The sequence below is a fragment of the Echinococcus granulosus genome (genome assembly GCF_000524195.1).
Source record: "Echinococcus granulosus chromosome Unknown EG_S00025, whole genome shotgun sequence".
Classification (NCBI taxonomy): domain Eukaryota; kingdom Metazoa; phylum Platyhelminthes; class Cestoda; order Cyclophyllidea; family Taeniidae; genus Echinococcus; species Echinococcus granulosus.
The window spans coordinates 945,416-960,797 of NW_020170405.1; the positions used below are offsets into that span (position 1 = coordinate 945,416).

Here is a 15,382-nt window from a genome sequence, read left to right on the forward strand (position 1 = left end):
GATGAGTCAGGTTAATACTAATATTTTGCAAACTTGGGCACGCGGCTATGGAAACCATTTATGCGCACTCATACTCACAGGTATCCAATGGATACAGTTCATGCAAAATCATTAGCATATATTAGACATACCCGTGGCACGTATTATTCCTCTAGGTGTCAAAACAAAAAAGTACAGATATTGCTGGCAGCGTCTGCATCACATGACACTCAAAGCTGGAAATCCGACTTATTTAATCAGTGCAACGGTTTTGATGCTAATTGTGACTCCCTTTACGGACGACAGGAAAGTAAGGAAAATCAGTTCAGCTTAACAGAACGAATAAACACCGGTGTTAATTGGGGTCTAAACGAGTCCATCAGAAAAGGTCTCTTTCAGGAGGAATTTTTTGCAATTCTCTGCAAAGAAACTGGTGTGTAGGGAATATGAAATGACAAATCTGAGTATTTAACCATTTACAGAAGGATAGCTGGTGGATTAAAATGTTTATAATTTTTAGGTCTTAAATGCTCTGCCCTTTAAAAAAAGTACGTTTTTGCTTAATCAAGTCGAAATATTGCCAAAGTTCTTCATTTTGTTGGTCGGATGCTTTCTGGTGGCGAATTTCTTGGTTGAAAGTCCTAATCAGCATTAGTGACTTCCTTATTTTCCATTCTGGAGTCCAAGTGAGATATCACTGTCAGTGAAATGTGATACACCAGAATTGAATTGCACCCTTGATATAACCCCTGAAATAACCCCAAAAAACTGCACTTTTTGAATCTACGTGTTCAAACAAATCACCAACTCTAATTAGTGGTGATTTATGGTTTTATTTATGCCTATAGAAGAGTAAAAGTACCCAAGATTACCTTCGGCTAAAAGTAGGAAATATTCTTTTGTAGCAAGGAAGTACAACTACAGAAAACGATTAACAACGCTAGTAGGTACAATTTGTACCCATTGAGGTAACATTTTTTTAAAAATGTTTACGAGGTTCGAACATATAATTTAGATGTGATCATTTTATTTCCAAATAAGCTTTTGCTCTGTCAAAGTAATTTCTATTTTCCTCCCAATTCCGCATATTTTTTAGCATAATTAAACACGATTTTATCTTAATTTTTTTCCCCGCAATCAAACCTGGAACCCGATTAGGACGCCGCCTACAATACCATCCGGATCTGCTATTCCCTGTTCATTTAAACAATGAAACCGATTGCGTTACCCTTGGTTCACAAAAGCCAAGCAAAATGCGTGATCTCTTCAGCGGAGTGACAGCTTCAGGCGTTGGGATCGGGGGCGGGGACGGGGGCCTGGCGGTAAGATGCGTGGTCAAGCGCTGCCCACCCGCGCACAGCTGGCAGCCACGCTGCGCGCGCATGCTATCAGCTGGTCGCGCGAAGCGCATGTCCTCAGGTCGCTTCCACAATAGGCGAGCGGACACGCACGTACGCACGCATGCGTGCACATTTCATTGTGTGTTCGCGTGTGTTCACGTTGCCATGGCAACCGAATGCGAGTGCGCGAAAGCTTGTTTGCAAATCTGCGGTATGTGGGCACGTTCGCAAGACTATCGATTCCGACTTTTTGCACTTGGACGCCGCGATAGCTTGCCGAAATGTCTCGGGAAGATGGCCTACTTTTCAATGTGGATCCTATTACTCGGTCAGTGAGCATTGGTTACTCTTTTTACCCTATTCTTTGGCGTAGTAGAAGGTGGGCATTATGCCCCAGCCTCTTATTGTTACAGCAGCAGCGTCTGCTGGCTGACAAAGGAAAGGTCTGTGGTGCTTTGTTTAGTTATGAAACCGTGGGTATGATAGAGGTGGAATTTTGTTTGGTGTGAAATTTACACAAAAGATTGCAGCCGCATTTGGAAGTCATAGGTAGACATGGAGATGCAGTTATTTAACCCGAAGACCATTTTACTTAGCACGCATTCATGTTTTTTTTTCGCTTGAAAACCAGCTCTTGGTGTGTTGAAACTATCCATCTATGGGCACTAAAAGTAAAATTATTCCCGATGAAAGCGTAAAACTGCAAAAGATGTAATTTCCTTATAGGCGCACCTTTTGTTGGTTTCATTTAACGATTTCACGATGCAAAATACAGCAGCACCTTGGATGACTATGCGGGTACAGCAGCCGTATCAACGGCGTCACTTCCAATATGAAATGCTTGTGATTCTGCTGGTAGCATTTGATTTCACGCGAATCACCTGCTCCTAAGAGGACTTATGCACCACCTCACCTCTTTGGGAAGAAAGATAGAAGCATCATTATTGTGGAATTTGCGGTAAATTAAACAGAAGGAATAGAGGTCAATGAAGGTGCTTAGCGGATTTCGTCTAGTGCAAGGAAGGGATGATGGCATACGCCATAAATAGCTCTTTGATCGGCTACGAGACTGCGCCAATTGGCCTGCTATTATTAATGTGCACGAGGTCTGAGGTTATGGGCATGGAAGGGAGCACATGACTGGAGGGCCAGTGTAACCGAATATACACATAAAAAGTGACAGTTTACAGCATCAATATTGTTAAAGCTTAATGGATTAGCGGTCAAGGAGGCAAGTGTGACATTATTTGCACCGAGTCGAAACACCCTTATTTGTTTGTGATCATGATCTTAAAATGGTAGTGAGGTGATAGCTGTCACCAAACTGTTCATAGGCTCGTGTGCACGTGGTCAATTCCACTTTCCTAATTTGTACTAGCTCAATGACGCACTGACGCGGTGGTGATCCGAAATACCCATTTATCCTCTTGTTTTGTTTATAAGACTGGCGAACTACGTGTGTGTGTGCTGCCTTAACCAACCCACATATCATCAAGGTCACGTTGGATTATTTCCTTGCAACGATGAGTCATTAAGAGTCCTAGAAGGTACTAGGAGTTGACTGATGCGTGGTGATTCTCACCGTAGCCTGTCTGATGCGCTTAGGTTTATTACTAACCCGTGAAATACTTGACGTGCATACGACACAACCCCCAGTAAAGCAAGCATCATGACAAGTATGATTTGTCTCTTTACCGTCTGAGTTCTACCTAGGTGTGAGGGTCAGGTCAACAGCCTATTACTCCTAAACTGAACTGCATATTAAAAGTAATTCAATTCATTAGATGTACATACTTTATTAAATGCACCAAAGCGTGTAACTTTGGATGCAAGAGGCTAGATGAGAGGACTTCGTTTGTGGAGTAGCACCAATAGCCACTGACTTCGGTAACTTTAACTAATTTCAGAATTTCAGACTCGAATAATCTTCGTTTAGAAATTAATAAACGCTTAATGATAAGAGGACGGTGTACTGGTCCAAACGAACAATTAATACCAGAAAATACACCTTCCACTTTACTTCTTAGGCAAACCATTGAACAATTCGTTCCAAATATTTATCATATGGTAATGAAGGAAAATAAGGCAATCAGAAGAATATTAAGAATGAAATGTGTCTCGGTGTATGCGATAAGCGTTTGACAAGCTGAAGACCACCTCTGGCCATTACAGTCAGTTTGATTTGCACTGCCAAATCAGTAATAACAGATTTTCTCTTCCATTGAACCGCCAAAGTAAGGATGCATGCAAAGATAGTTCAAGCACACATAGGCGGCGATAAAAGTACTCGGAATAACAAAGTGCGCTCCTAATTTCTGCATTCGACGCAATTATTAACACAGTCCTGTGTAAAATTCACATTCTCAATCTAATCTTCAATCCGAACATATTTCGACTCAGTAAACTTCAGAAGATTTAGAATGTGACAGTTGTGGCTACATGCAGGAATGGGGCGCATCCACATACCTATGCGTCTGTCTATGCTGGAATATTTACTATCCCAGAAATCATTACCATTTTAATGTTTTGGGAACCTCTTTTTAAATTCTGCCCCTGAAGACATTTCATGATTTTTCAGACATGCATTCGCGTTGACCAATAATACGTGGAGACGCACGGCAAGGTCAAGGTCACTTAACGGTGGTGATCATCTGGGAGTTCACTCATCTAGCCAGCTGACGCGGGCGTGGATTCTGTGCTCTGGATGTACATACGTTCTTGAGACTGGGGACCTCACTTTCCCCATGGCCTTATTTCTTATCTTTTATCCAGTTAAGATTTCAATAACTTCTGTGCTCATTCAAATGATCACCAGTCCAAAACAGTTTATTGGCATCACTTTGCTTCTTTTAATTTCAAATCAACAAATCTAATGGGAAATATATAAGCCAATAAAATCGACTCGCACGCGTTCGGTTGACTATTGTAAAATCAGGTATCTCCACTTTTGTTAATCTACATAAGTCGGGAACACTGCCACCTGGTGCACAAGGTAGTACAGCTGCCTGACTGGATAAAATGCGAAATAGAATCAGATTTCACGAATATCTTTTAAGCATTGTTTGGAAAGGAGTGTGGATTGATGCCGTATTACTGACAGACTTCATTTTAGGTAGAATCCATGCTATGTCTCGATGTCACCACATGCTTAGCCCTCCTAAATACTTTAAGAGAATGGTGTTTGTTTAATTGTTCATTTAGTCACGTGGGTGTGTTGGAGTCTGCCATGCAAAGCACCTTGCTGATCATCTGCTCCTTCTCTACCTTGATCAAATCACTCCGCTTTTTTAAGATTATTCTTGTAAGCATTTATTTCCAGTAATGTATGATAATGAGTTTAGCTAGGCTCAGTAGTGTTGAGTATAAGAAAATTTTGAAAGAAATTCAACAATGAAGACGTTGAATTTAATCGTTGCACATCCCTTCCTCAGCCATTGAAATACGTAAATGTAACTGTACAAGATAGTGTTTCAGTGAAGTAAGTCTCTAGCTATCTATTTTTCTACCTAGATCATTACCAGCGAATTTTTGTACCAAACCTGACATTGCTTCTAAAAGCTCACGCAGAAAGCACTTACATCCATGCGTACAATATTATCGCAGAATCAAGATGAGGAATCTACCTTTATGGTAGGTTTCGGTTTTTCTCCCACTTCTCAAAATTTTATATCAGTCATCTCGTCAAATTGGAAGGAAGACGAGAGAGTATACACACATCATTCACAGTAGGTCCTATACCACCTCGTACCCTTGAATCATGTTCAGCAAAACATGTGTCGTTGCAAAAAAATGAACAACTTTCCAGACAGCTGACTTCCGTCTAAATAGATATTTACAAAACTTTATGTTTCTTGACCACCAGGAAGATATGTGAGCACGAATTGAATGGATTTCGATAACAGCAAGTTTGAGGTTAAACTCTCGTGAGAGAATTATCCACCAAAATAATTAATCATTACTAGGTGATGCAAGATTTTTAACTTGCCTGTTATAATGGAAATCAAATGAATTGCGTGAATTTCAATCCTGCTAAAATGGCTGCAAATTTTTTTTCCAACTTACACCTTCTTCAAAGCTTTCTGTGGTTAGGCGAATTTTCTATACCCCTGTGTAGATGAAGTCTCCTACCTCAGGTGTAACTATGAGTAAAGTGAGAAAGAAAACCTTGGAAGGAGGTTAACAAAACGTAAGAGCAAGAGATATACCGGGAAGCTCTTTTGGTACGGAAGTATTGTCCGCTAGAGAAGACTTTCAACATATTATTAGTGGAATAACAATAGACGTTTACGGCATTGCTGCTTTCTCGAGAAAGTTTTACTAAAGCGTATTAGAAGCATAAAAGCTTAAATTGAGGGCAGCATTCTTAATGCAACACCTATTACAGTGATGATCATCCCACATTGCTGTATCCTGGGGACTTTAATATGATTAAGATGGAAGGCTACGCAGTGTCTCATTTGTACCCTGTTTTTTTTATAGGAAAAGTTTGTAGAAGGAGGCAAATGTGTTGAGGATTGCGCAGTTAGGTTCACTGGGCTTGGACCTCGCTGAGTGCAGCCGTGCTGGCACGACAAGCAATCATCTTGCCTTAAAACACTTTCTGATTAATACGTTCTACTTGTAATTTATAAGTAAAATATGTGACCTAATTTCAAAATTACCTTTTTTAATGCCCTATCAGATGGTTCTTTGCAGTTTAACTTGAGCCGAACGTCTACGAGGAATTTCAAGTTTGTTATTTAAAGAAAAAGTGAAGTTAGTGTTCATATTAGCTTATTTTGCAAAGATATGTCCATCGCCCAATTTCTCACACCGCCACCCTGATTGGCAGATTTGGCATAGAAAATTGCAAAAGTGAGCAACAACAGATAGTGGTGGAAGTCTTCAACGCCCTAAGAATGACAGTATCCGATTTTGTACGACATTTGGCTCCCAATGGATGCAAATAGAAAACAAGGAAGCTATTGGTTTGCGGTTGCTACGTGAACTGCTTGCTCTTCCCAATTTTTTTCCAATTTACCGCAATCGTTTTACGCAGCTGCCAAGCTCCAAAGGATGGAGTTATCAAATGCACGCAGTAGCATTTAAATACAGAAAAGTTTTCATATCTCTAGTTTTGCAGACTCAGTCTTTCTCTAAAAGGTCACGAAACACTAAGAGAGGGAAGCAATAATACACAGTCCAAAGGCGAATTTCTTTGCATCTCTTATTTCTAAAACTAAGCATACATCCATAAAACATTTAATAACTAGGAACTCTGGCGTTGCCTGCTTGGGAGCTATGCTTAAACACAGGGTGAATGACGAAATCATTGCAATACTAAAAGCACTTGATGAAGGTGATCCGTTTTGCTTATTATGTGACCATCCACGGCATTTGATCTTACTGGCAAATGAGAGGAAATTTCCGGAGCTTAGCACTTAGCCATTTTACGAAGTGATTTTTTTGAACAAAGGTAAAAAAGACCCATCACTAATTCGCCTAGTAGCAGTCCCCAAATGTGCAGCTAAAATCAATTGAGATGATTCGCAACACAATCCGGGTCACACCAGTGATCATCCAACTGAACAACTTTGATTGTGTCATTATGATTTGAGGGTAAAAAACATGCCACCTAACATATCAGTAAAACTTTGCGGTCGTCTGTTGGAAGTTAAAATACGCCTAAGTGGTTTAATTTTTAGGATTTCCTCATAATTAGAGTCGGACATGGGTGCACTATAACCCGATGCGTATCTCTTTAGAGTGAGTGTAGAGCCGAATTTCCAAAATAACTAACGCTGAGAAACTCTTTTTTTAAAATAGAAATACCTATTAAGAAGTTTAAAGCAATTCTAGGTACTCTACACTTTTCGGGTTGATAGGTGTCCTCCGATGTAGCTGATAGAATGAGCGGATAGAATGACAAAGGCTTCAAAGCACTGTGCCTCGTAATCCCATGTATCAGATTTTAGCCTATTGTGTTCGAACCGAATCATATGCTCCAATTTGCCTTTTGCGGTGCACACGCTTTAATTTTGAGGAAAGCTGGTCCTATTTCGCGCCTCTCATCACGTCTAATAGCTTTGCACAGCTAAGTGAGACCTGTGTCTAGGCGTAAGGGGAGGGCCGCTTTTCTGCATTCTAGACAACCGCACACTTGGTTGTTCAAGCACTATGAACTCTAGGGAAGCGGACAATAAGCTAGGCTGACTTGGTTAGTGATGTAGAACCGATGCTCCAAAAGGATACAAAAAAGAGTAATAATTAGAATCGAATGGTCAATTTGCCAAGTCAAAAAGTCTAGGCCTTGAAATTCAAATTAGTGTGCCAATTTATTCAGTTAACTACTTGATAAGAGTCTTTTAGACTCCCATTAATATGCATCACGTTGACGTAGTCCGATTGTTTAATGTTAAGGGAACTTAATGATTGACAAAAAGGAAAGATTAAAATTTGTTTTTCAAAACGGAATGTCATTATACTAAGGTGATTCTACTTTAGAACAGTTTAACCAATTTTAAAGCCGCTGGCTAACGACCCTTCAAAGTTCTTCGAATTTTACATCCACTGTTTACTTTAGATTTTAACTCTCAACAAGCTAAGTGGTACCTCTAACCATTAAATATGATTCGTTGAGCTCCAAATATTTGCGAAAAGGAAATGTGGTCAATTAGGACTGTCACAGTGTTTATTGCGTAATCTTTTATTAAGTGTAAAAATATTATTAAAACGCATTTATAGCCTTGAAATACCCAGAAGTTTATAAAAGCCACAGAAGATAGAAGTCCTCACTTCCAAAATGACCATTCACTCACGAATTAAAACGAGTAAGGGCACTCACAGATTCCAATACGCGACGTCAAAGAACCATTTATAATACCTTTATGACTGCATCCTGTCTAAATCCGCAGTAACAGCATACCCAGGTATGCTGTTACATAGCCACGTAGGTGGTTGCTCCTGCATTTCAAAAGCTAATCTCATCAATGTCAATTATGTGCATCAACTTCAAAAATTTAATTTCCATACTTCCGGAGGGTGAGTTCGTAAATAAACCCAGCTTTGTAGCCCTATTCCTACAGAATCCCTTCTACTATATTTGCAGTATTCATCTTTGTAGTGTAATCTTGGTCACCCTTCAACAATGCGACCTTAGCTTAGACTCTTAAGGCTAAAAATTTATTAACGGATTCATAGCCTTAGTTTTATTATTTGTCTTACCGTCAAAGTAAAGTAGTTTCCTCTCACTGCAAAAGTCTCCGCTCCAAAATAATACATGTCAAAAAGCCCTCAATTTTTAAAAATTTCTTATAATTAGGCTAACTTAATTTAGTAGAAGTAGTTTTGCATAACTTAAAGTGCTTGAAATGCATATTTTTTAGGCAAATGGCAATGAAAGGTGGTAGACGCACAACGGATTTCAAACAGTATGGGTGTGGCCAAGAGACACCGACTGAGTACACGAATAGACTGAAATCCAAATAATAATTGACCGCAATGCATAGGCAATCCTGAGCAAGCCTAACGGATTCATGACTTTCTAATCTGAACAGTCTACTTTTCATAGCAGTGTCAGTATGCTGACCTGCGCCCCACGACCGTTCTTGCGACGTTCCCAGTCCCCACATCTGAAACCTCAACACAAATGCTAAGAATAGCCTATTGTAGCTATCAAGCTTTGTGTTAAGTGAATAGTTAGACCCTAATCATGGCAGCATGCCCCATTTTGAAGTACCTGTTGCATTTAGTGTCGCGGTAATATCTCTGTGGTATTACCCAAGGTGTTTGTATTCATGATTTGTATAGATGTGACCCTTGAATCGTCCTTCCTTATCCTTACCTGCTTATTCCCAACTCTTTTTTTAAAAGTTCCTCCGACACAGCCGGCTTATTAGCTGTGCTTAATCCGCCTCTGAAGTAGCTTTGTACAATAGGTGCTCGACTTATATGACAAAAGTTTTAAAAACACCGAAGTGCTTTTTCTCGTTACAAAATATACAGACAACAAACCTTCTAAGCGGCTCTTTTGCTTTAGGAGAAAAAGGAGACTCATGAGTGCCATAAAAACACCTTTTCTGCACCATCACGGGCCTTAAAGGTGTCATGTGCTCTGCTCACACGCGAACGTCTCACCTTAGAGCTACCCAAAACCATAATGTTCCTACATTTATTTATTCCGGCAAATTCTGTAATGAAACGAGAGCCCTTTAATTTCCGCAGACATATTAATAAGCTCTTCCTTGCGATCTCAGTTTCTGAGGTCAGAATCCTTAGTTTTCCTAAAATATGACTGCATGTATTAAAAAGTTCCGCGATTCTTAACGTTGATGATGGTTAAATCCGTTGATTGGGCACATTTTTCAGTCTGTAAAGCAAGAAGTGTAAAATGTGTGTGCTGAAGGAAGACATCTGGTTTTTAAAAAGCTACTTTAATTCAAAATTCAAACCTTTTTGTTCAACGATCTCACAATATATCACATAGTTCACATTCCTCAAAAAAGTGTTGTCTTAAAAAGTGCAACAATTAAGCCTTTACGTCATATAGTTTCGCCTCCAAGCCAAGTTATCATAGAAGACAAGTGCCACGTAAAAAACCCAATCCACAGGTGTGCCAACACAATGCTTGACTACGAAAGAGGGATGAGGATGAGGGCCGGTTGGCACCATTATTGTCCGTCAGATTTCACATGCAGAAATTGACACATTAACTGTATTAGTCCCATCCCATTACTTGTAATCTGTTGAATCAAAATTGCATCATCAATTCTGTAATTACAGCAACTAACAACTGCAAATCCCTCAAAATGTCAGTATATCAGATCATTGGCTCACCTGAGACTCAATGATTGTAACCACGTGATGCGCAAGGACACCGCATGCAATTCCAGAAACGTTTCGTTGATAGTTAAGGTAATTGCAAAAATTTCTTTTTCTGAAAGGTGTTTCATCAATAAAATGCGTGTTTCTCTTTCAAAATGGCCTAAAATCTTTCAAAATTCACAGGTGGTAAGGACGCTTTTTAACCCAGCACCATCACAATCGTTCTTTACCTTGCTTTAGGGGTCAAATTTGGTATATTTTTTGAAGTATCTTTACCACGCTTTAAGTACTTGTGGCGCATGAGCCAAACTAGTGCTCCCGCCCCCAAAACTCCTAGTCTAAGATCCAACGCGCGCTTAAACACCTGATGAAAATTTCATGATTTGAGTAAAAAAATGGGGCAGAATTTGAGTTTCATGTTTTGCTCGGAGATTTTCGAGAGGCAAAGGTTAATGATCGACAGAAGTTAATTAAATTTCGTGTGACTGTTGACGATTCAAAATGGAGGACCTCTGCCTTGTAATTAGATATCGACTGCGTTTGGAAACGTTAACAAAATCCCGCTCCGCCTCTGCATCTACCATTTAGAATTGATTCCAGAAAGATGATAGCAGGCACAGAGCCTTCACCTCTGAGGAGACGCTTGACCCTTACAATGTAAAATTCTTTTGTATGATGCCGGCAACTACCCAGCACAGCAACTAGGTTCAACTTTATTCATTAGAAATTTTAAAGGGATACAGGACTGTGGTTGCCACCAAAATTGTATGTTATTTTGAAGAAATGAAGCATCCCCATTACAATAAGATTGTAAATCAAACATTAGTGAGTTGGAAACACTTTAAGTTAATGAGCATAATATTTGTGTTAGATACAACAAGACTGATAGAAAACTGATGCGCTTTATGTTACCGTTGCTGTAACACAAAATCAAACCTTGTGATGCACATTTTAAGTTTATTTCGACACAACATTTTTACAAATTAAACATTTCTTGATGATAGTAACTAATTTTTCGTGAAAAATCCCATTATTTTGCTTTTTAATAAAATGGGCGTAATTGTCAAATCTTACAAACGAAAATGACGCCACTCCCACTTGAGAGATTGAAAGGCTAGTACTAGTATCTATGACACATAGGTGGCATCACTTCAAAGCAGGCGTTTTGGTATCTGTTCAAGTCCTGCGTTCTTCACATAACCTCATCTGGGATTCAGCAGTTTAGTGAACCATGCGTGCGTGACTACGTATCACTGGACCTCTTAAATTGCGCTTATCAACACTAAGCTGGAATAACTACGGTAGATGACACGCACTGCTGACCGCTTAGCAAACAAACTTTCATTATAACCCGCTATGTCCCATCAGATAACAATTTAAAATCAGAATGCACAACCAGATGTGTCCGATCTATTTACATTTACCACCAACCCAAATGTCAACTGATTCTACAGAATAGGCCTGGGTTATATTTTTAAAAGGGTATCGAGGGGATGGAGAAATAAGTGTCATAATTAACCTCGTATGCTTCCTTCATCATCTTCAGAAGCAAATTCGAAACCTTCTTCGGCATCCATTCGATTGTGACGATACATAAAAAATTGCACTAGAATCTGGAATCAAACGAATATCGCCGTTAGCAACTACGAATTTTGCAATTAGGAGTTTTCATTTTAAGTTTTTTCCTGGAACTTTGGAGTATTTTAATGCAGATCTTCCCAAATTTTGTTTTTGTGAGGATCAAAAAGGACATTTCGTATTGGAGACCAATTTTCGCATATCTTTGCACCTAGCTGGTCGTAAAGTAAACTGCAGGTCTACACTTCTATTTTTAGGAAAATTTTGACATTTGTAGGAAATCAAATGCCTGGACATCTATTTTCGCCACAGGGACGTGAAGATAAACCAGATTAGCAGGGAAGACAATTCTAATTAACAGAAAACCAACTTACAAAGGCATCAAATAGAAGAATGCCCAAGCTGCCTAGAATCCACGGTAGAGATTTAACAACGAAGACGGCATCGATGGATTTGACAAAGATTTGACAGCCATAGAACGTGTTACCCAGAACGGCAAGGAAAAACAGGTAAAAACTGAGACCTTCCGTGCATTTCCGCCTCCACTAAATTCAAAAAAGTACTCAAGAGTTCATATACATTCTAAGGCAAAAAATCTGCCATTTTGTAAATGACTTCCTGGAATTTATGATATCTTAACATAAAGTTATACAAAAAGTTCTGAAATAATAAAAACTCGCTCGGAAGTGTAATGCAATCTTGGCATTATGATCTCCTACGGAGAGCTTGAAAGTGCAAAAAATTATAACTTACGTTCATGTAAATCTGATGTACTCGACCCAGAGCATACATAATAGCGCTGGTCCAGCCAAAAATGTAGCCAACTTTCTCACCAGGTGTCTAGTAAGTACAAAAAAAGGTTTACAAAAGTTCTAGGACATCTCTTAACTCTGATTAATTAAACAGACCCCAGTCTCTTTGAATTAGCTTACCGATAGAAAGTTGGCCCACGGATCAGTAGTGGAGGAGGAAAAGAGTTGACGTTGCATTTTTAATGAATAGTCAGAGGGGCCAGACCCTCCAAATGTTAGCGATACCGGCAGAAAGCTCAGAGTCAAAACACCAAGCAATGCAGTGGTCAGGGTTTTGCCAACTGTCGAAGCGCTCGGTGACCTTACTGATATTTCCTTTTCCTTAACATCCTCGTCTTCCACAAATTCATTGTCAAGGTCTTCCAAAAAGACAAAACCAGAATTCACGCAAATTATTTGGTCAAAAACTTGGGTTACAAAAAAAGCATTTAAAGCACATATTCGCTAAAAGTATCGCATTGTTTAGAATACAAAATAACAAATGTTAATTGCACGACCAAGTTGTCTCTAAAATAAAGGTCATTGACTAACGTTTTTTTCGCCATTTGTGGAGCCATAGGTAGTAGAGGTACTGTATCCAAAGTATAATATCAACAAGGACGGTATAGCCAGCCAAAAATTTCTACAAATATAAAAATAACATGATTTTAAGAAATATCGATGACCAAACCAAAAAATGCATCAAGCGTGAAAAATTATTAAGCACCGCGAAATAGTGGGAAAGGCTACTATAAAATGTAATTGATAAGAGGATTTTTAAACTTACTTGCAAAAAGAGCTGATCTGTCAAAAATGTACCCACGAAGTTAAGAGTGTCTCCCAATAGCCAAAATAGCAGTAGATAGATAGAGACTGCGGCATCTGGGATTTTTTTGACACAGTTTTCGTAAATTTGAGGAAATCCGAACAAGAACCAAGCGGCGATACTCATAACACCAAAAGCAACGGAAACCTTGTCTCGAGTAGACCGAATGCATTCACCTAGACCATACCAAGCCCAGTCTAGACCTCCCGGACATTCAGCTTCTAGCGATCCCGGCAATGGAGTCGTTGACATCTGTACTCAATCTGCTTCAGTGTGGATCGAAGTGATAACCTGTTATATATATTTGACTTAAGCGCAAACCCAAATTAATGTAGCCTTTTTTTGATAATAAATTTTGCTTAAAAATTATAAATACCATAAAAAAATATATGTAACTGCTAATTTAAATATTGTGTTTTACTTATTACTCAAGGTTACAAACAAGGGCGACAGCAGCGCGCTTTTGGAAAACCAGACATGGTTTTGCTAAAAATTTCCTCGTATTTTTTGTTGGCTGGGTTTAATAAATTATGATTACGGAGGAAAAAAGACGCTTTGGAAACCGATGTTGCCTTTGCATATGGAGCATACGAAGCCTCCTCTGAATTGGCGATAAGCCATACCGACACAGGATTAGGCTGATTACTTACTTAAAAAGAGCTGAGAGGCTACACGTAATCCCAAAAGCCGCGCCTCTGAGACGGGGTACCAACTTCGGAGGACAGGTTACCCGCGCATCCAAATGGCCGACTAAAAATGCACCGTACCGTTACAACTGGGGGCTATTAATACACATCGTTGAGGCTCTCTGTGTAGGAAAGATAGTTTTATATGCAAAAATTGTGCAATAATCGGGTCGTTAGATCAAATAATGGTAGTCTGTGCAAGCTGCTTTGTGTTGCATAAACTTACACGTCGTCACTACATCTTCCTCCGGTTCTATTATGTTGCAAAAACCAGCAGTATTTTGTCCAATTATCAGCCAACATGTCACATTAACAAATTTTGTGTGTGCTGTATAATAGCTTGATTGGTGGGGGGTCTTTCATTTGGATCATAATTTTGGAAAACCTATTTTAGTACATTTTTGCTACATCATGCCTTTTAGGCAATTTGTGATCAGTTTATATCAATTTTTTGTCTTAAGTGACGTTACCGTTTGCTAAGGCAAAAATGCGCTTGAGTAGCTTCCCTAAAATACCTGAATAATCTGAATAAGCTGTTCTTGTCTCAATTTTCTTAATCAACGTCTGTGCGTATGAGCATAGCATCTCAATTGTGAAATTGGACGTTTTATCAGACTCTAGATCTCACCACTTTGGTGGGAGTCATAAATATGTACAGTTGACACAAAACTTAACCTCAATGCCTCAAAACCTTGTGTATTATGTCACATACTAAAATTGCCGAAAGGAGTCGTCATAAGAATCAGATAAATGCATAACGGTTTTTTATTTTTTGGCCTTTCTCTTACAAATATTGTATGATGCATGTAGTGTCATAACCTTAAAGTGCATGACATATTTCCCAAAAATAAAACGGTTCACTCCTATCTAGGATCCAAAGTAACGCACAATTAAGGGTGGGATATTCAATATGCATATTTGAAATGCTGTTTTCATTGTAAAAATATGCGTAACGAAGGTTGTGATCATAAACGTAATGACATCCCAAACTTCGGGAAGTAGTAAGGCATACCTCATTGAAGCGGGACCTATATCAGATCAGGAGAGTAAGCTCCATTCAATTAGATTTGATAGCCTACAATGCAGCTCTCTTCTTCCTTCTGTGTAAATTAAATTCTTGTCTTAAATTAAGCACTTAATTTTTTTGAGGCTAAGTGTTGTCTTAATAATCACTCTGGTGATTGAATTGTCATGTCTACAGGCCTATCGCAATCCACTTTTAAATTTCTCAATGATATTTTAACATTTTTTTGTCCTCAAAGTGCAAAAATAATTTTGACTTTTGGATTTTATCTGAACATGAAGTAATTTGATCAATAAATATTTTTTCTTATTTTTGTAAATACAAGTCCATTTACATGAAGACTTAGCAATTTCTTC

The 15,382-nt window shown here is 38.9% G+C and overlaps 2 protein-coding genes across 2 annotated transcripts; one reads left to right on the forward strand and one right to left on the reverse strand. All coding sequences in view use genetic code 11, as the record gives it.

The window, feature by feature from the left end:
• Positions 1-506: 506 nt before the first annotated feature.
• On the forward strand, positions 507-5,143 carry EGR_04240 (hypothetical protein; the record flags this gene model as incomplete). Its single annotated transcript, XM_024493489.1, has 6 exons — positions 507-665; positions 976-1,036; positions 3,235-3,386; positions 4,700-4,797; positions 4,830-4,949; positions 4,993-5,143. 6 exons carry the CDS (start codon positions 507-509, stop codon positions 5,141-5,143), a joined length of 741 nt encoding a protein of 246 aa, XP_024352190.1.
• Positions 5,144-11,635: 6,492 nt separating this feature from the next.
• On the reverse strand, positions 11,636-13,568 carry EGR_04241 (PQ-loop repeat-containing protein 2; the record flags this gene model as incomplete). The annotated part of the gene is made up of 6 exons (XM_024493490.1): positions 11,636-11,734; positions 12,074-12,244; positions 12,453-12,539; positions 12,632-12,870; positions 13,043-13,133; positions 13,278-13,568. The coding sequence occupies 6 exons, from the start codon at positions 13,566-13,568 to the stop codon at positions 11,636-11,638; spliced, it is 978 nt and encodes a 325-aa protein (XP_024352191.1).
• Positions 13,569-15,382: the final 1,814 nt, after the last annotated feature.